Source organism: Ictalurus furcatus, chromosome 5, assembly GCF_023375685.1.
Source record: "Ictalurus furcatus strain D&B chromosome 5, Billie_1.0, whole genome shotgun sequence".
Lineage (NCBI taxonomy): Eukaryota > Metazoa > Chordata > Actinopteri > Siluriformes > Ictaluridae > Ictalurus > Ictalurus furcatus.
The window spans coordinates 13,846,104-13,872,566 of NC_071259.1; the positions used below are offsets into that span (position 1 = coordinate 13,846,104).

Here is a 26,463-nt window from a genome sequence, read left to right on the forward strand (position 1 = left end):
CCTAGCCACATCTTCCTCCAGACATACCGCTGATCCATCGTGCTGAAAAGTTCCAGTTTTGTTTCATCGATACACAGAACAGAATCCCAAAACTTCTGTGGCGTTTTTTTTTTTAATGATTTTGAGCTGACTTTTCTTATGCTTTTGGGTCAGTAGTGGTGTACATCTTTAAATTCTGTCATGGAAACCTTCTGTGTTTAGTACGTGCCATACTGTGCTCACTAAAACCTCAGTGCTTGTTGCCACCAAGTCTTGCTGCAGATCTTTTGCAGTCACTCGAGAAATCTGGCTGCAGCCATTGATGGCTTCCTTTTTCTGCCCCGTCCAGGTATTTCATATATTTTCGACCCCTAGTCAGTTCAGGTATTTCATGTGTTCCAGCTCAAGCACACCTGGTGCAACTAATGAAACTCTTGATTAGTTGCATCAGGTGTGCTTGAGAACCTGTTTTGAAATAATTTTGAAACTGGAGAAATTATAAGTTGCATTTTCAATTGAATTTGGGGAAACCACTTGAAGCATTTGTTGTGTTGAACTATTTCAATGGCTTTTGTTTGATTTGCTAACTGCAAACAGCTGAAAGTCTGAACATTTTGACAATAAACATGATTTGCAATGGGGGTTGAAAAATTGATTGCAAATGTATATACATTTTTAAAAAGTGGAGATTGTTCATTTCACAAAGGAAGCCTCTGACAGCACAATATAGATTTTTTTTACTTCATCTTAACGCTGAAGTAAAAGGGACATTTCAAATTTAATGCCCACTCATCAGTTCACAGTCAGCAACTCTATGCTCAATGCTCCAAAAACAAACAGGTAGGTGGATTGGCTATGCTAAATTCAGTCAACATATTTCTATCTCATGGTATACCATGGTTTACCACCACTCTCAGCAGCTGTATTAAAAACCCCAGTGCTTGCAATTTTTTTAAGTTAATGCCAGGGTAATAAATATTGTTCATGTAATGTTATAAATATACACACATTTTTGTAAATAAGAAAATATACAGTGGGGCAAATAAGTATTGAATGAGTCAACATTTTGTTCAGTAAATATATTTCCAATGAGGCTATTCACATGAAATTTTCACCAGACATCAGTTTTAACTCAAGAAATCTGGAAATATAAAGAATTCACTACCTTTACGTTCATAAATAAAATTGTGTAATAAAGTGGAATGACACAGGGAAAAAAGTATTGAACACGCTAAGAAAAAGCAGTTCTCCGAGGCAAGGTAAGGCAAGGAACCAGCAAGTAATTAGAACTCCTATTTGTGCAAATTAATATCAGCTGGGTTAGTAAATTGATGGTCTATGAAAAAGCTTTTTGTTACCAAGGTGTCACAAGAAACATATCATGATGGGTAAAAGCAAAGAGCTCTCCCAAGACCTTCGGAACCTTATTATTGCAAAACATCGATGGAATCGGATACAGACGTATTTCAAAACTTCTCAATTCAGTAAGCACCATTGGGGCCATTATACGCAAGTTGAAGCAACATCACTCCATCATCAACCGGCCATGCACAGAAGCTCCTCGCAAGATTTCTGACGAGGGAGTCAGAAGAATAGTCAGAAAAGTAGCCCAAGAGCCAAGGACCACTCAGCAAGAGCTCCAGGAATACTTGGAGGTGGCACTATACCAACCGTGAAGTCTGGAGGTGGAAGCATCATGGCATGGGGCTACTTTTCATCGCATAGTACTGGAAAACTTCATATAATTGAAGGAACAATGAATGGAGCCCTTTACCGGGAGATTCTTGAGAAGAATCTGCTGCCATCCACCAGGATGGTGATGAGACATGGGTGGACCTTCCAGCAGGACAACGATCTAAACCATACAGCAAAGGTGTATGTGTATGTTCTCAAAGCAAAGGTTCTCAATTGGTTTCAGAGAGAAAAAGAAAATGAAAAAAAAGAAAGAAAATAAAATCAAGGCGTTAGATTGGCCCAGTCAATCACCTGACTTGAATTCATATGCACAATATTTAAAAACACAAAACGTTTAGAAGACTGGGCCAAAATGACACCTGAATACTGCAGCTGATTAATTTCTTCATACAGGAAGCGTCTTGAAGCTGTCATTACAAACAAAGGCCCCTCCACTAAGCATTAAATAAGTTTCAGTTAGCGTGTTCAATACTTTTTTCCTGTGTCATTCCTCTTCATTACACATAACTTCATTAATGGACTTTAATGTCTGGATTTCTTGAGTTAATATTGATGTCTGTTGAAAATTTCATGTGAATAGCCTCATTGGAAATATATTCACTGAAAAAGAATGTTGACACATCCAATACTTATTTCCCCACCGTATAGATTTACAAAACATTGCTATTTTGTAATATTACTGTTGCACTGAATAATACTTAAGTTTTTATTTGGGGTACAAATAGCAATATAACAATAGCAATACATTTCTGACTTAATTCACTTTTGTGTGTTAGACCATGTGGCTTTTATTTTGTTCCTTTTAGTTGGCCACAGTTTTTTTAAAAATTCACTTCTCATTACCAATCAGGTGAAATGCTGTAAACCTCTGCCCACAAAAATGCTCGAGATTATACTAACGTAAAACCAAAGTGAATCTGGCGCGTGTTGTGTTTTAATTAAATGATTTATTAATTTCAGCATTGCAACACTGACTATGCATTAATACTTCATTCATAATATGCAAATACTTAAGTAGTTAAAATTTAAATTATTACTAAAAATGCATAATACATCATACTATTGAAATATTGATTTTTTTTATCTGGATAGTTAAATATTTTATATTCAATTTAGCAACACTGTTACTGTTTTAATAACCTATTCAATTGAGAAAGTGAAACCAGATCAATAACTTGGAGAATAACATGAAAAAAAGAAGACAAACATTGAACTTTACTTGCCACTGAACACAGAGACACAAGGGTTTAAATATACATTAAAGATCAAACTGAAAAACTAATTGAAGATAAACTGAAAAACAGGTGCAACACACAAGGTAGACAATCAATGACAGGACATCGGTGGAAAAGACATGAATCAAAACAAAAACACGCTGCACACTGAAGGCGTATGCACGCAGCGCCTGGCGCGAGGGGAAGATTCCAAACACCAACATTTTAACCATTCATGCTGCTTATCCTCGTCTGCTCTAAGGCTGTCAAATTAAAATCTGAACTTCAAATTCAAGATAAAAATTAACATTCGAATGCAAAAACTGTAGTAAGCAATAGCTCCGTATGTTTAAATAAAAACACTGTTGAAAAAAAATTACACGCAAGATATTAATGCACTAATACTTTTCTGAAGAAATATCTAGAAAGAATAGTTCTAGTGTTTCAAATAATTTAGTCAAAGTCAATGTCAGATTTACCCGCTTAAGCTGTGTGAGCTGAAGCTGAACAGTGAATGAACACTAGTAAACTGAAGCGCAGCGCTTTACTAGCAAGTTAATTAACTCACCCGAATATAGGGCTGCACAATTAATCGAATATCGATCGCGATTACGATTTTGACTGCCCACGATTAAATTAACATGATCGACTGCGATATTGACGTTTAAAGTTCGTCCTCCGCTAATCGAAAACTCCGCTGCAGATCAAATCAAGCGCTTCCCACACTTTCAGCCAATCACCATAGAGCGGCACCGGGATGGCATCATTTTGTAGTGCCAAAGCCCCGAAACAGAGTTAAGCATCTAAGACCTCGAGCTCCAGCGCTTTGCACGAGAGGAACTCGTGACATTAACATGGTGCTAAATGGCACTACAGAAGTTGTCGGGGACATTAAACGTCGTCACACTGAACGGGGAAAAACTTCACAGATAAACTCAGGGCTCTACAGTGCGACCATTTCACTCGCATTTGTGACTGAAAAGTATTTTGTGCGACTGTGATTAAATATTTATTTGCACCGGTACGAGTGACCGGTTCGGAGTTGTATAATACAGTCGAGATAAAAACTACAACTCCAAAATCTACACCGAGCAACAGTTACTTTCACACTGCTTTTCATCTCCTGAGTCAACCGAACAAGTGTGTAAATACTGCAAAGAAGCCATTATGATGACAAGTAACTCTGTACATCATCTGCTTCAACTTCCCGATCTCACAAACCACCATCTTTTAGTGATCCCGCAAAATGACCTGAACTTGCACCTGCTTGTGTAGCCACAGCGGCTTCGGGCAGAGTAAATTAATAATAATGCTACACGGTGGGTTTAATTCAAACTTCTTTATTAAAAATTCCTCACCAATCATAAGCAAGAGTAGCAACTGTTCAGTCTATAAACATACAGTACACTGCAGCTCTCCATTCACGAACTCTAACAATCATAATATTAAAACAAAATGACACAAAGGCACAAGTAAACTTGAACTTAAGTAAGGCGCTAGGTAGAATGCCAAGTCACACTGTGAATACGCTCTTTCTGTAACACCACACTAAAACACAGACAATGAATAACTAAAGCATAAAGAATTCACAATATTGTATTACAGTAGTCTACTCGCTAATTTCAGAAGATCGGGTTTTCACGATTTTGTTATGTTAAGTTAATATATAAAATGTGTAAATATTTGGTTAATGTTGACTAATATTCGATGCCATTTTAGTAAAACTGACAAATTATTAAATATGACATGACTAAATATTGACTAAACTTAAAGAATATTTTCATCAGAAGACAAAAACTTTTTCTATTATAGTAATATCAGTGGCATAAAATGGTCATAAATTTTAATATCGTTTATCGTGATTATTTCTGGGACAATATATCGTCCAATAAAATTAGCTATAGTAAGAGGCCTACTTGAAGTCAAAATATGCTAACCTTTTAGAATAAAATTATACATTTTTATTCGACGCACAGAGTACCTTAACTCGAACTGATAAGTGGGTTTCATCATCAAGGACTTGAAATGTCAAGTTTATAACATTAAAATGTGCCTCCTGGCTCAATTATATTGATGGATCCAATAGTTCTGACGAGCAATTACTTTAAAGATGAATACATATTACAGTAGAATTTTATTGTGAGCATAGGGTAGGTCACTGTGAACTAATGAGTGGGTCTGATCATCTACCAATTTGAAATGTCCATTTTATAATAAATTAAAATAGCCTACTGGCAATTATATTGACAGACCTTGTGATTTTGAAAAGCAATTACTTGAACATTCCAGAGTAAAATTGATTAATTTCTGTTGTGAGCATAGAGGAGCTGACTGAACTGGTATGAGTGGGTTTTAGATTTGAAATTTCCCTTTTATTTCAGCATTAAAATTAAGTAGAATATGAATATTTTGGTGTCCGAGGCTTCCTCTGCTTTTAAGATGCATATATATGTGCATATATATTAACTAAAGCAACATATCAAAAAAATCGTGGAAACTGCCCTTGTTGTGAAAACCCGATCTTCTGAAATTAGTGCATACACTACTGTGATTTATACCACTACTACTTCTAATAAAGTTTCTTAAATTATGTTTTTAGTTATTTTTATTTGACAATGCTTTATAGCATCTCTAAACTTGATCGATTTTGCCATTTTTTAAATGTAAAAACGTAAATATAAAAACCTTCTAGTCCGTATACTCAGATACTGTGAATTGTTTTGTAGAAAGTTACATTGCTTCAACTGTCTATAAGCTCACGGACACATGCTTTCCTCTTTCGACGCCATTACCTCTAAAGTACTATTCAGACAGGACTTGTTTTCTAAACGCATTTTGAGTTACAATTATAACCCGACGTTTGATTCCATGTACTGATTCAGACAAGGCTAACATCTTAGTGTTTATTACAGAGGAGGGAGTGTCTGTTTTATACATCTGGCCGTTGCAGATGATCACGTGCTCTGGATTCATGCATAAGTACTGTTTAATTTAAAAAGTAACATGTCTTAATTTCTTGATTTAATTTATTCAAATTAGTTATTAAAAAAACTTACTAAAACTTCACATGATTTTAGAGCTATCTACTTATAATAAACCCACTGAAATAAAGACGTGATTACTTATATAATTAAAACATTAGATAATTGAGTGCAGAAGTTAAGGTGAGTCGTCACCTGACACTGATATTACAGTGGCCAGTCTTAATTTACATGATCTGGCTCTTGTTGATTTTTTTTTTTTTCTTTGCCAGGTAGCAAAAACATCCATACTAAATTGCATGCAGCAAGCAGAAAATGTGTGTAAGAGCTTCTACGGTAGTTCACGTTGGCCAAACACACAAGGAAAAGCGTTGTGAAGAAATATCGGCATTCACAGACATTCGCATTCGGACGAGGTTAGATTTCTCAAAGGATCACAGAACTAGCCGTAAGAGAGTAGGTAATTTGCTCTGGAATTTTTTCAGAGGTTGTGTCAGGAAAAAACACAGACTTGGCAGATTCGGATGGGAAACCGTGAAGTACGTCTGTGAAACGTGAATTACTCTAACGTACCCCTGGAAAACTAGCCCCATCCGAATAGTTCTATATAAAAAAAAAAAGGTCTAAAAGCCGTACCCATAAAATTTACGTGCGGCTAATTTAACCGTGGTTTCTGGAAGAGCGGCTTGCTTAACCACAATGAAGCTTGAAATGGCTTCAAAGCTTTTGCCACAGTAAGGGCAAAACATTTCAACTTGTTAAACAGAAGAAAATAAATAATTCCAACCGTTTGCACTAGGCTAAGATAACAGCAGACTGAAAAAGCGCAGTTCCTTTCACTGTGAGTCATCCTGTGTCCAATCAGAAACAAGCATGTGATGTTCAATAAGGACCTTCCTTTTCCATTTTGAGTTAATGTAATTGTATTTTAGGTTTTGCTACTTTGAAACAAATTAGTGTACAGAAACAAACATCTAAAGTACACCCAGTTTAAGATATCTACAAACAATTCAGTTGAAATCCACGGTCTGAATGAATTTAAATGGATTGGGGAAACATCTCCAACATGTTCCGAAACATGTTCAGTAATGTGCAAGCTGTAGAAGAAAGGGCGAAACCGTTTACTACACTTACCTGTATATGTCTATCAGCAAAAAGATCCTCAACCAATGTTCTGTCCACTCTAGTCATGCCAGCATGATGGATGGCAAAGCTATATGGCAACAGGTCCTTTAGCTCCAGATTCTGCATAATTGATGACATCAAAGGTGCACAATTGATCAGAATTGTGCATTTAAATTGGACTAGCATGCAATAATTGTGTGACCACTGGTGTGTGAATGGGTGACAGCAGTTCTACAAAGCACTTTATACTAAGGTTAAAAGGTCATATATAAGTGCAGACCATTTACCAATTAGGTCTTTTTCCACAATTCTGGTTTCTGCTTGAACCAAAAGTAGACAGTAATGTTGGGGAGAAAATGATTAGTACCATTACGGTGTGGTTTGATTCAATCATGCTCGGTCTCTGAAGACTGTAAATCTCACACCGCACTGTACAGTTCAGGAATAGAAGTATGCAGTGTATAAGAATATTGCAAGAGTAAAGGCTGACCTTGCATTGCTCTGCCTCAGTTCTTAGGACCTCGGTGGAGGCAGAACCTTCCCGGAGGAAAAGTCCCAACGTGTCTTTCTCCAAACACATGTCCCTGATTGCTCGTGCAGTCTTCCCCGTCTCCTTGCGTGAATGGACAAATACCAAGACCTGAGTTGGAAAAGCAAAACTTTCAGGTTAGCTGATTTAAAGCTGGGGCTCTCAAACTTTTTGTAGCCAGGGACCCTTTCAACTGCTTAAAAATAATAATAATAAAAAAGCTGCAAGCAACATTTTCAGTGGCCAAGCACCCAGAATCCGTAAGCTGCACATTCACAGACCGCCTACAATTGTTGCATAAGTAATCACAAGAAAGTAGTCTCATTACCATAGGCATAGGGATTCAAGAATGATTTGTAGTTTCTGTTGATTACTTTTGTTTAGACAGGTCTCAAAATGATGTGAGCTAAATTTGGTGAAGATGGCACTTTCGGCACGTTATTGAAACTTTTGACCAGTAAGTGGCGCCATAAAAATCTGTTGCATAGCCTAAGGGCATGGTCCTGATAATGCCTACCAAGATTTGTGTCCGCATGCTAAGATACAGCCTCACTTGCTTGGCAGGTTCGCAGTCAGATTGTTTGGCACATTACAGGCAAACTGTTTGGAATATTCAAACTTCATTTTATAACTTTTGTGAGGCTTACTCTGAAGATGACGTGTACCAAATTTGGTGGTGATTGGACAAAATTTGTAGGAATAGTGAAAACACAGTTTAACGAAATCCAAGACGGTCGACAGTAAGTACACTTGAATTTCATGTTAGTGTGCATTCACTTCAGCATACTCCAGGGAATGAAAACTTAACTGAATTTAGCACAAATTCTTCAAATTAGTAATGCCATACATTTTTGAGATAGATGCTATTAACATAATAATAATAAATTTAACATTCCAACCTTAAATGGCCCATTTGACCTTATGGTCCACATTACCTGACATAAGCCTAAACAAAAGGAGTGAATTATGGTAGAATGCATTCGTTGATGAACTTTGTCACATTATATCGAATGATGTGGTAATGTTCAAGAAAGTTTAGACATTCTAAAACATTTAGAAAGAAACCAAAGTGAATCTGGCATGTGTTGGGTTCTAAATGCAGGCTATAAGTGACTGAAACTCACAGCACAGACAGATGAAGTTGGTGTGGAGCGGCATTTACCGTGACCCAAGCCGCTCTAAAACACTGATGAGCTGCACACACAGTGCAACACAGTCACACGGGTTTACCATTTCAAAATGCAATGAGCGAAAATAAAATCTAAATCTTCGCTGTGTTTGTTCAGCTGCATTTTTAAGACGTTTGAAACGTGAATTCAAGCCATTTTAATGCTAATTAAGGCCTTATTTTTACATAAAGGAATTTAAGACATTTTAAGCCTTTTTAAGGACCTGTGGACACCCTGTAGATAACTGACACTCACTTTCAGTGCACCTTACGGTTTCTGTTACTGCTTTTAGGCATAATGTTTTACTGAGGTTTACTTTTATTGTACTGTTTAAGACATTACAGATCTTAGTTGTGCTGCCACTGTTCATCATTGCGATTGAGGAGATAGATCACTCCTGTTATAACAAACAATTTACACTGCATATGTGGAAATACAGCATATGACAAATTTCAACTAAACTAAACCTTTTAAGCAATTCATTTTGGATATAAACCCAAGTTCGCACTCATATCCCAATTGTGCTTTTTTGATTTTCAATAATAACCACTTAATGATTTGAATGATTAGTTGTTGCAGATCTAGTCAATAATTTTGCCCTACACTATGCGCTACCTCTGGGTATAGTTATTTGAAAACATGGTATTAGCTGCCACTGCTATATGCAAAACCAGGTGGCTGATAACAGCTTAAAAGTTTAGGAATATGCAAAGGACAAATGGGTACCAAGTATCTTCCTCCCAATTAATTATACATGACAGAAGTTCTTCTACTAGGACCATAGACAGGTAGAAGTAAGTTTTCCAGTTATGTATGTAGTAGCTCTTAATGACCTTTCAGTTACATCATAAGGTAAAGAGAGCATTGACTCAAGTAGATATTAGGATAACTTTTTCATCTCAGAAACATTGCTAAGCTAAGAAATTTGTCACTATATGATGCAGAAAGTGATGTTTACTCAGTCTCTAAACTGAACATTATTAACACCTTGCTGTCTATGTTCCAATAGGTAAATAAATAAGCTCCACTTAGTGAAGAATACAGTAGCCAGAGTCCCCACTAGAACCAGACAATTTAAACAGACACAAAGCACTACATATATAATGTCCTATAAATTAATGAATTATAAATTCACTAAAGCAACCCACATTACCCAAGTAATCTTTCAGTTAATTATGGGCCTGCTCCAAAGAAAAAGTGCAGGCTCTATCAGTAGCTAGAATAATAATTACTACAGGAGGGGCAGAGCCCCCCCAGTCATTTCTCTTTTCCTTCTTATCTTATTTTTGTTTTTCTCATTAGTTATTGACAGCTGCACACTTTTTGTGACAATATCTTTTGTTAAATGGGCATTATGTAATAATGAAATAATAATAAATAATGAAATTCAATTAAATCGAATTTAAATTTAACTGGTGACAAGGAGGTCTGGGTAATTCTGATTTAGCTTTACCTGATTTTTTCCTGCATGTTCCATGATCTTCTCATAGACAATCTCATTCATGATCTGAAAGCGCTTGATTGCCTTCTTCTCTGTGATTCCTACATATGTTTGTTCTAGAGGCACAGGACGGAAACTAGGGGGGGGGGGTTCCACAAAAACAGAAAATCACATTTACACAAACATTGACCCTTTAATGTGTGACTGTAAACAACATTTCTTATGGCTTGAGAGTGCCTTTACACAAACATGATGTAAAAGAAAATGTGCCATTGTAACGAAATAATGTTATTCACTTCACATATCAGTGGTTTTAATGTTACTCCATGTCTACTCCAAAAGGTATTGGAACAGTGAGACCAATTCTTTTGTTTTTGCTATACAATGATGTGGGCTTGAGCTCAAAAGACAATAGATCAGAATCTCAGCTTTCATTTCCTGACATTTACATCTACACATTAAACAACGTGGAACATGGAAGCTTTGGGGGCAACCCACCCAATTTTAGGTGAGTAAAAGTACTGCAACAGAAACTTCAAGTAAATAACAAAATATTTGGTTGCATATCCCTGGCTTGCAATAAGCACATCAAGTCAGCAACCCACTGACATCACCAGACTGTTGCATTCTTCTTTTCTGATGCTTTGTACCACAGCTTTCAGTTGGTTGTTTTGAGGGGTTTCTCCCTTCAGTCTCCTTTTCAGGAAATGCTCAATTTGGTTAAGGTCTGGTGATTGAGCTGGCCAGTCTAAAACTTCCACTTTTCCTCCCTGATGAAGTCCTTACTGTGCTGACAGTGTATTTTGGGTCATTGATTCATGAAGTTCCTCCATAAATTGGCAGACAATGTTTCTGTAGTCTTCTGAATTAATTCTGCTGCTCCAGTCATGAGTTATATCAATAATGACTAGTGAGCCCATTCCAGAAGCCATGCAAGCCCAAACCATGACATAGGCTCAGCGGTCAAGCACAGTGGAGGTAGTAAGTTCTGGAGCATGAGTACACCCTGTCTTTCTCCACACATTGGCATTTCCAGGACTTTGGTAGAGGTTAATCTTTTTTCCAGAGCTTTATATTGCAGTTCATCACAGTAGTTTGTTGCAAATTCAAATCTGGCCCTCTGATTCTTACTGCTGATTAGTGGTTTGCATCTTGTGGTATGACTGATATTTCTGATCAAAGTCTTCTCGACTTCTCAAAGTCTTCTTCAAACAGTGGATTGCGATACCTTCACCCCTGCCCTCTGGAGAGTGTTGGTGAGGTCACTGGCTTTTGTTTTCGGGTTTTTCTTCACAGCTCTCGTAATGTTTCCATCATCAACTGCGGTTGTTTTCCTTGGTCAACTTGTTCCATGTCTAGTTGCTAGTACACCAGTGGGTTTTCTTTTTCAGGACAATCCAAATTGTTGTATTGACTATGCCCAACGTTTGTGTAATGGCTCTGACTGAACAATTTTCCCTCTTTACTTTCAAATGGCTTGTATTTCTCTCCTAAACAGCTCTCTGGTCTTAACAACAAAAGCAGTCTTCACAGGCAAAACCCAGGGCTCAAACCAAGAGTAGACATTCAGAGCTATTAATTGTTTAAACAGAGCACACCTGGGTAACAACAAACAACTGTCAGTCACATATTCCAATAATGCTGATTACTTGAAAAATGGGTGGCAGGGGTCTACAGTGCGACCATTTCACTCGCATTTGCGACTGAAAAGTACTTTGTGCGACTGTGAATAAATATTTAGGTGCACTGGTTCGAGTCATCTGTTCAGAGTTGAATAATAAAATCGGAATAAAAACTACAACTCCAAAATGCATCTACAACGCCCAACAGTTACTTTCACACTGGTTTGCATCACCTCTGTCAACCGAACAAGTGTCTAAATATTTAGGCTATGGCTCAGGTGGTAGAGCGGGTTGGCGGTTCAATTCCCGGCCCACATGACTCCACATACCGAAGTGTCCTTGGGCAAGACACTGAACCCCAAGTTGCTCCCGATGGCAATTTAGCGCCTTGCATGGCAGCTAATGCATTGCATCTGCTACCATTTGTGCGAGAGTGTGTGAATGAGACACAGAGTAAAGCGCTTTGGATAAAATATAAGTGCAGACCAAATACTGCAAAGAAGCAGTTATGATGAGTAACACTGTACATCATCTGCTTCTCTCAACCTGCCGATCTCACGAACCACCATCTTTTATTGATCATGCAAAATGACCTGAACCTGCGACTGTGACATGCTCGTGCTACACAGGTGTTAAGCAGGAGTAAATGAATAATGCTAACGCTACAAAGGTTGGGTGTAATTCAAACCTCTTTATTATGTAATTCCTCACCAATCATAATCTAGAGTAACAACTGTTCAGTCTGTAAACACACAGTACCACTGCCGCTCTCTCTTCACTAACACTAATAGACAGCACATTCACTTCATTTAAGCTCATGCTTGCCAGATAACACTAGAAAAGTCAACTCCAGTTTCCATGCTTTGATTAATCCCCCAAAAAACACTATTATCTGCAGACATGGCAACACTGTACTGGGGGAACTGATCTAAAAGGAACAACTGAAACAAACAAAAACACAACAAAAAAATCCTAAAGACAAAATTTGCATAGTTATAAATAAGTCATTTGATATAAAAAAGATTATAAATTCATAAAATATAATGAGTAATTAAACATTTAATTTCTATGGGTTGCATTTAATATCAATTTGACATTAAGCTATTTCCTTTGAAGCCTATTAGCCTTCTTTTTCCTAAATATTGGCCATGCTTTTGTTACTCTACTTTTAATTAGGACTCTATTGTTTAAGATATTTAAAAATATTTAAAATATACACCTTATTTAAAAATAAATATTTTATGCTTGTTTATTTATTAATTAACCAACAGTATTTCTCATTTCTATGATTTTAATTCAATTAACAGTTACCATGAGCAGAAACCTGACATTTAACTGTTTATGATAGACCTCCTGATTAAAGTTTAAACAAAAGAAACAAAACAAAAAAAAAAGGTATGGTATCTGGATCGGTTGTGGTCAATCAAGATGACAAGAAATTGGTATTGGCTGTAAAACTCCTGATTGGAGCATCAATAATGAACACCACTTATCTAAAGCGCTTTACATCTGGCGGATAAATGACTCGGCTAATCACATCCTATACTCTGAACTGCTCTGTGTACATTGTGTATCTGAATAATCTCATAGGATGTGATTGGGTGAGTTCATTTACCAGTCAGATGCAAAGCGCTTTAGTTTAATGGTGTTCATTACTATCATAAACAGTTAAATGTAAGCTCATGGTCACTGTTAATTTAATTAAAATAATAGCAGTGATAAATACTGTTAATTGATAAATAAACTATCAAAATATTTTTAAATATCTTAAACAATAAAGAATCCAAATTAAAAGTAGAGTAACATAAGCATGATCAATATTAGGAAAAGAAGGCTAATAGCCTTCAAAGGAAATAGTTTACTAAGCTTGATGTCAAATTTATATTAAATGCAACCTATAGTAATTAAACATTATTTAATTTCTCACTTTATATTTTATTAAAGTATTATAATATATTTTTTATATTAAATGATTTATTGATAAGTAAATTTTCTGTCTTTACATTTTATTCTTTTTTTGTTTATCAGTTTTAGATCGGTTCCCCAGTACAGTGTTGCCATGTCTGCTAATAATATTGTGATTTTTGGGGGATTAAATCAAAAAAATGAACACTGGAGGTGACTTTTCTAATGATACCTGGCAACTGTGAGATTAAATGAAGTGAATGCACGGTCTATTAGAGTTAGTGAAGGGAGAGCGACAGTGCACTGTACGTTTACAGACTGAACAGTTGTTAATGTTGATTATGAGGAATTATTTAATGAAGCTTGAATTAAACCCCACCTTGTAGCATTAGCATTATTATTAATTTACAGGCGCCCGACGCTGCTGTGGCTACACGAGCATGTTGCAGGTTCAGGTCATTTTGGGTGATCAATAAATGATCGTGGTTTGTGAGATGGGCAAGTTGAGAGAAGCAGATGATGTACAAAGTTACTCTGATCATAATCGCTTCTTTGCAGTATTTGCACACTTGTTCGGTTGATTGAGGTGATAAAGCAGTGCGAAAGTAACTGTTGCACATTTTGGACTTCCTGTAGTTTTTATTCCGACTGTATTATACAACTCCGAAAAGGTCACTCGTATCGGTGCGCCTAAATATTTTTTCATAGTCGCACAAAGTACTTTTCAGTCGCAAATGCGAGTGAAATGGTCGCACTGTAGAGCCCTGCATTCATTTTTTAAAATTTCAAACCCAAATGTCTTTGTGTATCGCAAAAACAAAAGAAGTGGCCTTGCTGTTCCAATACTTTCTGAGGGGACTGTAGCCTACATCAATCACAAAAATTACTTTGTTGCTATAAGAAAAACTTAGTAGTCCTGACAGGGTATTGAACCCTTTAAGTTTGGGATGTGAATACTTCAACTTTGCTTTTCTGTTTAACCAACATGTCACAATAAAACATTTTGCACCTTCAAATGTTAGAAACTGTACAAATCAAGTCATAAAAATATAATTTCCATTCAGTTCAGGCTGTAACACTACAAAAATGTGTAAAAGTTCAAGTTGGGTGAATACACTGTAGGTTATTTATTTTCACACCACAGAATTTACCACACCCTAACCTGTTATCAAAGTAGTAAAGACCCTTAGCAGGGTCTACACGAAGGCATGTGGCCACATCCTCATAATTTGGCAGTGTGGCACTGAGCCCAATGAGGCGCACATCCTCCTGAGTCAGTTCCACATTTCGGATAGTCCGAGCAATCAGAGACTCCAGCACTGGCCCACGGTCATCATGAAGCAAGTGGATTTCATCCTATAGACACAAGAAAATAATTCAAGAAAAAAAAAAAAACAACAACAACAACAACCCTGCCACTGTGCTTTCACTGTGCATGTAGGAGTTCCATGATCTACTTACAATGATGATGAGGCGCACTAGCTGGGTGTATGTGCGTTCCCCTCCCTTGCGGGTGATGATATCCCACTTCTCAGGTGTGCACACAATGATCTGAGTAGCATTGATTTCCTCTTTACAGAGCTGGTGATCTCCAGTCAACTCTGACACTGTGATGCCATAACTAGCCAAACGCTACGAAAAAAAAATCATGAGCAGTGTGTTACATACCATGCACAACCAAACTTCTACATCCCAAATACATATCTTTATATGGTGTTATTTAATTTAGAGATGATGTATTATGAATATGAAATCTCAAATGGCAAAACCACTAAGACTGTGCTATTATTAGGCTTGAAATTATTGACATCCCTTCTTTCACCACTGCTTACCCATGCTGGGTAGAGACTACACCCCACCAAAGTGGGGTGAATTAGGCACAATTGGGGGGGAATAGGATGAACTCACAAGCTTAGCTAGAAATATAGCTGCAAACAGTAATTAAGGGCGCCAAGCATTTCGTCTCCACCCCCTTACAGACAAAGGAAGACCAGAAGCCACTAGGACCATTGCATTTTAAATATTATTACAGTGGTGCCAATGGCCATGGTTTAGCCGCTGCATATTTATATAAAAAATAAATAAATAAAAAAAAATTTTCACCCCTTTGCCATTTTGATATTTACCTCATTTTTCTTACAGTTGTTTGTTGCATGTATGAAAAAAAGAATCTACTCAACCAACATAACTCCATTCAAAAATAACATTTCTACATGAGTGCCTGTAATCACTTGACCTTAAAGCACCAGAAAGGAAAAGAGAGGAGTCGTAAAAATCTGGCTTGACAGTGGCTTAACCACCAGAAGCAATTACAGGGTTTTACACATCAAGTTTCAGTGCAATAGGCAGTACTGTTGGCAAAATATTGCATAAAACACTATGCAGCGCTTAAGTCTATGATTCGTTAGATGGAAACGGTTTGAGTTTTATTTAGCACAAAATCCATAACTTGGCATAAAATGAAGATCAGAATGGAATTTGGTGAAAATCGGACGAACGGTTTTAAAATCAAAAATGTGCTTTTCCCTCCCATACCCACTGAGAACCAAGGTGGCACAACACCTAATTCATTCACACATAATTCGAGAATGGATTGGTCTATCAAAAAGCTTTTGTTAACTTTTTGCCATCGTAGTCTGAAGATAATTGGAGTCAAATTTGATGAAGATCCAATGAACCGACTAAGACGAGAAATTCAAAATGGCAGAAAATCTAGTCAGGAAGAAATGGAAAACGTATGGTATGATTCGACTCCAAATAGCGACTCTAAATTTGCCAAGGTAACATTTCAGACTGTATCCTGTTTGCCAAATTTCATAACTTTCCTATGTGTGGTTCTATAGGCTGCCAGCGACTTCAAGAGCATAACAGGTACAAGTGGCATTTTTGTGGGCCAAGTACCCAGACCCTGAGCCGCATAATCACAGAACTGCTACAATTGTGTTAAAGAATCACAGGAAAGCAGAGCCATAACTACAGGCAAAGGGATTCAAGAATGCTTTGTAATTACGTTAATTTCCCAGGCCGTTATGGAAGAACAGTTTTGAATAGAGTTCCTTCGATAACATTTGTTCAGACAGGTTGGTATTAATGATGTATGCCAAATGTGTTGATTACACAATTTACAGGAGTAGCAAAAAACAGTGACAAAATCCAAGATGGTCAACAGGAAGCACACTTGAATTTCACATGTTGCCGTGTGTCCACTTCAGCATACTCTGCTGAATAAGAAAAATAAACTGAATTTAGTACAAATTCTTCAAATTATAAAGAACTTTTTTTTTTTATTTGTTACATGACCACAGGGTGGCACACTTAGGAAAACTCTTGGGTACATTCATGGCATGGTACAGAAGATACTCAAGTTTCACGATGATACGAAAATGCATTGCTGAGATACACCCTCACACCCTTTTTTGCATTTGCCAGCACGTTACAGGAAAACAGATTAAATATGAAAATTCATTGATAATCTTGAGACCTGTCTGAACAAAAGTTATGTGAACTTACAGTGGAGGGGAATAAGTATTGTACTCACCAACATTTTAAGTAAATACATTTCCAATGAGGCTATTCACATGAAATATTCAGACATTAAAAATGTACACCAGACAGAAATCCGGAAATATAAAGAATTCACACCATTAAAGTCCATACATAAAAGTTGTGTGTAATAAAGTGGAATGACACAGGAAAAAAGTATTGAACACACTAACTGGAATTTATTTAATATTTTGTGGAGAAGCCTTTGTTTGTAATGACCGCTTCAAGACGCTTCCTGTATGAAGAAATTAATGGCCTCAGTATTCAGGTGTGATTTTGGCCCATTCGTCTAAACATACTGTCTTTATATCTTGTTCAATTGGATTCAAGTCAGGTGATTGGGCCATTCTAACACGATTAATTTTTCTCTGAAGCCAATAGAGAGGTTCCTTTGCTGTATGTTTTGGATCACTGTCCTGCTGGAAGGTCTACCCACATCATCATCATCATTCTGGTGGATGACAGCAGATACCTCAAGAATCTTCCGGTAAAGGGCTCCATTCATTGTTCGTTCAATATGAAATCTGCCAGTACCATGCGATAAAAAACTGCCCCACACCATGACGCTTCCACCTTCAAATTTCACTGTTGGTATAGTGTTTTTAGGGCGACGTGCCATTGTGAAGGTGCAGTGCCATTTCTTCTTCAAATATGGTGTGTAGTATGACAGCCAAGAAGTTCAATTTTGCTCTCGTCTGACCAGACTATACTCTCCCAGTATCACATGCTTGTCCAAATGAGTTGTAGCAAACTTTAAACGAGCTTTGACATGCCTTTTCTTTAGTAATGGAGTCTTGCGAGGTGAGCATGAGCAGTGGAGTGCATTGCCTACTGTTTTCTCAGTGATGGTCGTACCTGCTACCTCCAAGTATTTCTGGAGCTCTTGCCGAGTGATCCTTGGCTCTTGGGCTACTCTTCTGACTCCCGGGTCAGAAATCTTGCGAGGAGCTCCTGTGCGCGGACGGTTGATGACGGATTGATGTTGCTTCCAATTGCGGATAATGGCCCCAATGGTGCTTAATGTAAGATTCAGAAGTCTTGAAATATGTCTGTATCCAATTCCATCAATATGTTTTGCAACAATAAGTTGAAGGTCTTGGGAGAGCTCTTTGCTTTTACCCATCGTGACATGTTTCTTGTGTGACACCTTGGTAATGAAAAGCTTTTTTTATAGCCCATCAATTTACTAATCCAGCTGATATTAATGTGCACAGATAGGGGGTATAATTACTTACGGATTTAAGCCGGTTCCTTGCCTTACCTTGCCTCGGAGAACTGCTTTTTCTTAGTGTGTTCAATACTTTTTTCCCCTGCGTCATTCCACTTTATTACACAATTTTATTTATGGACGTAAAGCTTGTGAATTCTTTATATTCCCAGTTTTGTTGATTTAATACTCCTGTCTGGTGAAAATTTCATGCGAATAACCTCATTGGAAATATATTTATAAAAAAAAAACAAATTATGCGTCAAATACTTATGTCCCCCACTGTATACCAAGTTTGGTCTGAATATGCTAAAGCGTTGCAGAGCTTGCCGTCTAATTAGTTTGCCCGTTATTCAAAAATGGTTTGGTCTATCAAAAAGCTTTTACCTTTTTGCCAGCATGGTCTAATGATCCGAGTCAAATGGCCGAAAATCTACCTGGCGGAAATTAAAACCACGTAAGCATTTGACTTAGCACAAGCCACGGAATCAAAGTTTAAAAAATAAATAAATAAATAAAAATTTACCTAACCTTTATAGTTCAAAAGCTAGAAGCATAAACATGAGTGCAACTTTGAGCTGTTGGTGGTGCTAAAGGGTTTGAGACAGCAAATCCAATGTCAAATTACATAACTTTCCTATGTACGATTCTATGTGTTGCTATAGACTCAAGAGCAGAATTAGGATTACAACAGGCAAATATGCACCTGTGGTGCTTTGACCCTAATAAAAACTAAAGTCATTGAGAGGCACAGTTGAGCATCATTTGCAAGTAAAAGTTTACATGTAAAAGCAGGGCTATATGGTAACAATTTCTTTTTTATGTAATTTTAAATTACAAAAATTTAGGAGCATGGTTGAAGCTTAGGTTTTTTTTTTTGTTTTTTTTTAACAGATGGTAACGTTAATGTGCCACAATATAATGCACAAGTAGACATGTGAAACTTGAGCTCGTCAATTATGACAGACTTTAGGAACATGGTGTGAGCCATGACACATTAATTTACCTTCTGATAAACTAAATTTAATATTTTCAGTTCATTTTACAGGCTGTATGTAAAAAACAACCGTTAACCTGTTCCACCTTGTAAACAAATACAATAAACCTCAATGTTCAGTCTTTGAAGTCTGCTCCTCTTAAATATATTTGAAGCTACACCATTAGACATTTTCCACTGTCATGGTTCTGGGCTGGAACCAGTTCTCGATCCACTCTGCGTATATTATTCAGATATATACACAATCTCATATAGGATGTTATTGGGTGAGTTCATTTACCGGTCAGATGCACATCGCTTTAGTTTAACGGTGTTCATTAAGGATGCACCGATCAGGATTTTTACAACTGAAACCGATCCAGATACCAATCTTTTTTTTTTTTGTTTAAGCTTTAATCAGGAGGTCCATCATAAACAGTTAAATATAAGCTCTCTGCTCATGGTCACTGTTAATTGAATTAAAATAATAGCAATGAGAAATACTGTTGGTTAATTGATAGCATAAAATAATTTATCTAATCTGAAGCAAGATATTGAGCAGTGGGACCCCCTGCCTCTCTTCCTTGGGGGCAGAATCAGTACTATAAAGATGAATGTGCTGCCTAAATTTTTATATGTTTTCCAGTGTTTCCTACAAAATTCTTCTTTTCAAAACTGAACAAATCAGAAATCAGCCTTATCTGGAACAAAAAGCCACCACGGATCAAAAGGCATATATTGCAGAGACCTCGAGCGTAGGGAGGGATGGCACTCCCAAACTTCATGTACTACTACTGGGCAGCTAATACAAGATTGCTGTTGTACTGGATGGGGGAGAGTGCGGCAGCCCCTGGATGGACAATTATGGAAGGGGCGTCCATCTCCCTGGTGGCCCTACTGTGTGCTAAATTACCATTCGCACAACCTCTGTCTAGCTTTACAGTGAGGGAAAAAAGTATTTGATCCCCTGCCGATTTTGTACGTTTGCACACTGACAGAAGTGATCATTCTATAATCTTAATGGTAGATTTATTTGAACAGTGAGACAGAATAACAGCAAAAAAAATCCAGAAAAACACATGTCAGAAATGTTATAAATTGATTTGCATTTTAATGAGGGAAATATGTATTTGACCCCTCTGCAAAACATGACTTAGTACTTGGTGGCAAAACCCTTGTCGGCAATCACAGAGGTCAGATGTTTCTTGTAGTTGGCCACCAGGTTTGCACACATCTCAGGAGGGATTTTGTCCCACTCCTCTTGGCAGATCTTCTCCAAGTCATTAAGGTTTTGAGGCTGACGTTTGGCAACTCGAACCTTCAGCTCCCTCCACAGATTTTCTATGGGATTAAGGTCTGGAGACTGGCTAGGCCACTCCAGGACCTTAATGTGCTTCTTCTTGAGCCACTCCTTTGTTGCCTTGGCCGTGTGTTTTGGGTCATTGTCATGCTGGAATACCCATCCACGACCCATTTTCAATGCCCTGGCTGAGGGAAGGAGGTTCTCACCCAAGATTTGACGGTACATGGCCCCGTCCATCGTCCCTTTCATGCGGTGAAGTTGTCCTGTCCCCTTAGCAGAAAAACACCCCCAAAGCATAATGTTTCCACCTCCATGTTTGACGGTGGGGATGGTGTTCTTGGGGTCATAGGCAGCATTCCTCCTCCTCCAAACACGGCGAGTTGAGTTGATGCCAAAGAGCTCCATTTTGGTCTCATCTGACCACAACACTTTCACCCAGTTGTCCCCTGAATCATTCAGATGTTCACTGGCAAACTTCAGACGGGCACGTATATGTGCTTTCTTGAGCAGGGGGACCTTGCGGGCGCTGCAGGATTTCAGTCCTTCACGGCGTAGTGTGTTACCAATTGTTTTCTTGGCGACTATGGTCCCAGCTGCCTTGAGATCACTGACAAGATCCTCCCGTGTAGTTCTGGGCTGATTCCTCATGATCATTGCAACTCCACGAGGTGAGATCTTGCATGGAGCCCCAGGCTGAGGGAGATTGACAGTTCTTTTGTGCTTCTTCCATTTGCGAATAATCGCACCAACTGTTGTCACCTTCTCACCAAGCTGCTTGGCAATGGTCTTGTAGCCCATTCCAGACTTGTGTAGGTCTACAATCTTGTCCCTGACATCCTTGGAGAGCTCTTTGGTCTTGGCCATGGTGGAGAGTTTGGAATCTGATTGACTGATTGCTTCTGTGGACAGGTGTCTTTTATACAGGTAACAAGCTGAGATTAGGAGCAATCCCTTTAAGAGTGTGCTCCTAATCTCAGCTCGTTACCTGTATAAAAAAGACCTGGGAGCCAGAAATCTTCCTGTTTGAGAGGGGGTCAAATACTTATTTCCCTCATTAAAATGCAAATCAATTTATAACATTTTTGACATGTGTTTTTCTGGATTTTCTTGTTGTTATTCTGTCTCTCACTGTTCAAATAAATCTACCATTAAAATTATAGACTGATCATTTCTTTGTCAGTGGGCAAACGTACAAAATCAGCAGGGGATCAAATACTTTTTTCCCCCCTCACTCTACCTCTAATCCAGTTGTTGTACATTCAATCAAAATTTGGAATCAGTTGTCAAGGACTTCCGGTGACGCCACGAGCGGAGTAGCAGCCTGACTCCCCTGCTGCAGGAAGAAACCCAGATAAAGTAGCCAAACTCCAATTAAACTTTAAATAATTAACAACCCAATGCGAAAACCACAATGTCCACTTTAAAAAGAGATACAGAAAAGAAAGGCAGAACGACTAAAAAAAGACGATAAATGAAACCATCTGGACTTGTCTCCGAACACGGGTGAAACATGCAGGGAAGAAGAAATGGCGGTGATTACAGAACTGTGTAATTTAAGGACAGAACACATGGAAGCTTCCCAGGACATAAAGACCTCACTATCCAGAGTAGAATCCACTCTTAGTGATGTGATTGAACGTACGGCAAAACTGGAACAACAGGTGACGAATGTCGAACAGAGAGTAAGTGATGTGGAAGATAAAACACATCGACATGAGTCATTCGCCATTTACTTCAAAAAGAAGCAAAACTATCGGCCAAGTGTGAAGACATGGAATCCAGAGCTCATCGAAACATTTATGAGGTGAAAGAAGGAGAGGAAATGACCGATATGATCACTTTCATTATCATTATCCTGATGCACTCTTCACTAGAGTTACCGGATGATCTGGATTTGTGCATAGAGAGGGCACATCGCTCGCTGACCGTGAAACCAAAGGAGTCCGCTCCTCCAAGATCTATCATTGTCAGGTTTTCTAATTATAGAGTTAAAGAAACGATACTTCAACAAGCTTGGATACAATGAGGAGGCACATACCAAGGGCAAAAGGTCTTCTTTGATCAAGATTACACGTCGGACGCAAAGCAGAATCACAAGCGGGTTCGGGAGGTAATAAAACAACTCAAAGAAAAAACCGTGAAGGCCCAGTCATCGTTCCCTGCACAGCTGAAATATACTTGGAGTTCGGGGTGAAGACCTTTACGAGTCTCGCAGAAGTGGTGCCCCCCCCTTCAGGAGTTGGGTATTCATATCGAGGTGGACGAACGGGAGATTCTTCAGAAAGACCTGTTACGCAGCGCCTGGGACTCGGTATCGACATCAAGCAGAGGCCCATCTACCATGACCAGTGCGGACTTGCAGACTTTTGTTCAAGGTGAAAGATAAACAGTAAATAACTTTAATATGTAAGCATTCCGTTAAGAACAAGTGCAGGGTTTTCTTTTTACTAAGTATGGAGTAAAGTTTGGCCGACTCATAAATGATATAATATCAATAAGAATAACGGGGGTTTCTCCCTGCAGGGGTGAAAGGGCTAAGACATTTAAATTTTAGTTAACTTTTGCTCTTACATTTAGACAACTCTAACTACAGCATGGCGCTGTCCGATAGTTGCAACAACACAGTGTGCGCTTTCCCGGAGAGGTTAGTCACGACTCTCCGTCTTTACTGAAGCCGACTGACGATGTTAGTTCAATCAGCTGGGTTTTTGGAAGTCAGTTCTCAGTTCTTGTTTTGTTGTTGTATACAATGTTCTTCTACACACTGTTTAATGCATATTTCTATTATTCCGATAGACATGCAGTATGGTTCTGATGATTCAGATGATTATGAGCAATCTCAACATAATCACGTATAATGTCCATGGTTTGAATCATCCCATTAAAAGAAAGAAAATATATCGTCAGCTAAAGAAATTGCACTGCCCAATTGCCTTAATGCAGGAAACTCACCTGTCAGAAGCTGAAAACAGAAAATTAAGGAGAGAATGGGTAAACCAAGCATATAGCACCTCCTTTGGTTTTAAAAAAAAAGGGGGGGGGGTAGCTATTTTAATTAATAAGTCAGTGGCCTTTTGCTTAGAAAATGTAATTTGGGACAAGATGGGGAGGTTTGTCATGAAAGTTGGTACAATAGGAGAAGTAGAGATGTCCATTATGAATCTGTACGACCCAAACGAATATGATCAGACCTTTTTTTAAAGACATTGCAAATATCATAGTGGATAATGCCAAGGGCATGATAGTGGTGGGAGGGGACTTCAACGCTATACAAGATGGAAAGTTAGATAGAACACCGGCAGAGAAAGGATCCCAAACTAAAAAACCAAAACAATGACATGATTTCAGAACTAGGACTGGTTGATCCATGGAGATTTAAAAACCCCAAAGGAACGGACTTTACCTTTTTTTCCCCCTAATATCCATAACTGTTATTCCAGGATTGACTTCTTTGGTCTCTCCCAACAATATATGTATAAAGTACAGGACTGCCATATTGAGCCAATAACTTTGAGTGACCATGCCCCTGTCATGTTAATCATAGAGCTTGATAAAGTTTTTTCAGATACTGGAGACTAAATGTATCACTACTAACCAACACAACAGTAGTACAAGAACTAAAAGAGAACTTAAAAGAATACTTTGAGTTAAATGACAATGGAGAGGTAACACCATCAATCCTATGGGAGGGAGCTAAATCAGTAATAAGAGGGAAAATGATCCAAATTGCATAAAGACTAAAGAAAATACGGTTGGTAGAGCAAATGAAATTAGGAAATAAAATTAAACTATTAGAGATAGAACATAAAAGTACAGGAGGACAAGCCACGCTACTAGAATTAAAGGACACTAGGAGGGCCTTGGATAATCTCCTTACATATAAGGCGGAAGGAGCATTAAGATTTTCCAGACAGAAATATTAGGAGATGGGTAACAGAGCCAGCCGCTTGTTGGATTTTCAACTCCGTAAAGCCCAGGCTAATCATGTGGTTCCTAAAAGTATGCACCCTATTCTAAAAAAAATAGTATCTCATCCAAAGGAAATTGTGAATGCCTTTGCATCTTTCTATAGAAAACTGTATGAAGAGCCAAAACCAAAAACAATGCGTGATAAATCTGAGACCTTTCTTGCCGGTCTACACTTACCATCACTGTCAGAAGATGAAGCATTGCAAATGACACTAAATGTTACCGAAAGTGAAATACGAGAAGTTATTAAAAATAAAAAAAATAAATAAAAATAAATAAATCTCCAGGGACAGACGGTCTCCCTGGTGAATTCTATAAATGCTTCATTGATGATTTAGTACCATTACTAACTAAGGTTTTTAATTATGCCCTTTCCAAGGAAGGGCCACCAGCTACATGGTCTGAGGCCATTGTCTCAGAGATCCATAAAGGCGGCAAAGACCTATTATTCTGCGAGGGGTATAGACCAATTAGCCTGTTATGTAACAATCAAAAAATACTAACAAGTATCCTGGCAAACAGATTGCAAAAAATTATAGCAAAGTTGATTAAAGCGGATCAGACAGGCTTTATCCCTGACAGACAAGGAGCCAACATCATAAGGAGAGCATTAAATATAACATGTGCCAAGAAAAGTAATCAAAATTCCATGTCAATTAGCTTTGATGCACAGAAAGCATTCAACACTGTAAATTGGCAATTCCTGTATAAAACATTGGCTGCAATGGGGTTCCAACCAAATTTGTGGATTGGGTAAAGGTTATATACACAATCCCCAAGTCACGAGTAAGGGTGAATGGATGTTGCTCTGACTTTTTCCACGCTGAGGGGGGGTCCGCCAGGACGATTGCCTCAGCCCTTTGCTGTTTGCCATAAATATTGAACCCTTAGCAGCACTAATAAGACAAAATGAGACTATCAAGGGCATAAAAGATGAGGGTCAAACAGAACACAAGATTTCACTCTACACGGATGACATACTGACATATTAGTGATCCAGGTGCCTCTATCCCTTCGCTAATAAGAAACTTAAAGGAATATGGAGAACTCTCGGGATACGAAATCAACCAATCGAAATCTGAAGCAATGATGCTGGTGGGGAACTGGCCAGCACAACTAACAGGAAGATTTAACTTCCGTTGGTCTAATCAAGGTTTTAAATACCTAGGAATCTTCATAACCCCAGATACATCACAGCTATTTAAGGCTAACTACAGGAAATTAGTGGGTGAAATAAAAACTGACTTGAGAAGATGGGAATTATTCCCTTTATTTTTAATGGGATGAGTGGAAACAATAAGAATGAACGTATTGCCAAGTTTGCTCTTACAGCAATCCCTGCCCGTAGAGGTTCCCGTTACTACATTTAAAACAATAAATAAATGGCTATCCAAATTTATGTGGCAAAATAGAAAACCTAGAATAAAATTTAAAAGAATGTTATGTTCCCAAGAAGACTGAGGCCTAGACTTGCCTAACTTGAAAAACTACTACTGGGCAGCCCAGCTTAGATCAATGGTCTCCTGGATTTCTCAAGATAAAGATGTCATTTGGGTCAGGATGGAACAGAGTGAATGCTCTACTGTCCCTCTAGACACAGTCCCATTTATGCACCAAGATATTTGGAAAGTAAAAAAAAAAGGAAAAAAACCCCCCGCAATCAATGGGTTAAAACCACTTTAAAGATATGGGCAAGTGTGAGAAAGAAGCTAAAGACTCCCCACATTAATTTCTAGAAGATATACAATACTGACTTTCTCTTTCTGACTTTCAGAAAAGAAAGAAAAAGAAGAAGAAAAAAAAAG

General features: G+C 38.0%; 1 protein-coding gene across 1 annotated transcript in view; it reads right to left on the reverse strand.

The window, feature by feature from the left end:
- The window catches only part of snrnp200 (small nuclear ribonucleoprotein 200 (U5)), a 94,945-nt gene that overhangs the window by 42,602 nt on the left and 25,880 nt on the right, over nt 1–26,463 (reverse strand). The window contains exons 14-18 of the mRNA XM_053624787.1: nt 15,122–15,292; nt 14,823–15,016; nt 10,146–10,269; nt 7,485–7,634; nt 7,004–7,114 (exon numbers count right to left, since the gene is read on the reverse strand). Of these exons, the coding sequence (XP_053480762.1) occupies nt 7,004–7,114; nt 7,485–7,634; nt 10,146–10,269; nt 14,823–15,016; nt 15,122–15,292 (750 nt within the window). The remainder of the gene's footprint in view (nt 1–7,003; nt 7,115–7,484; nt 7,635–10,145; nt 10,270–14,822; nt 15,017–15,121; nt 15,293–26,463) is intronic.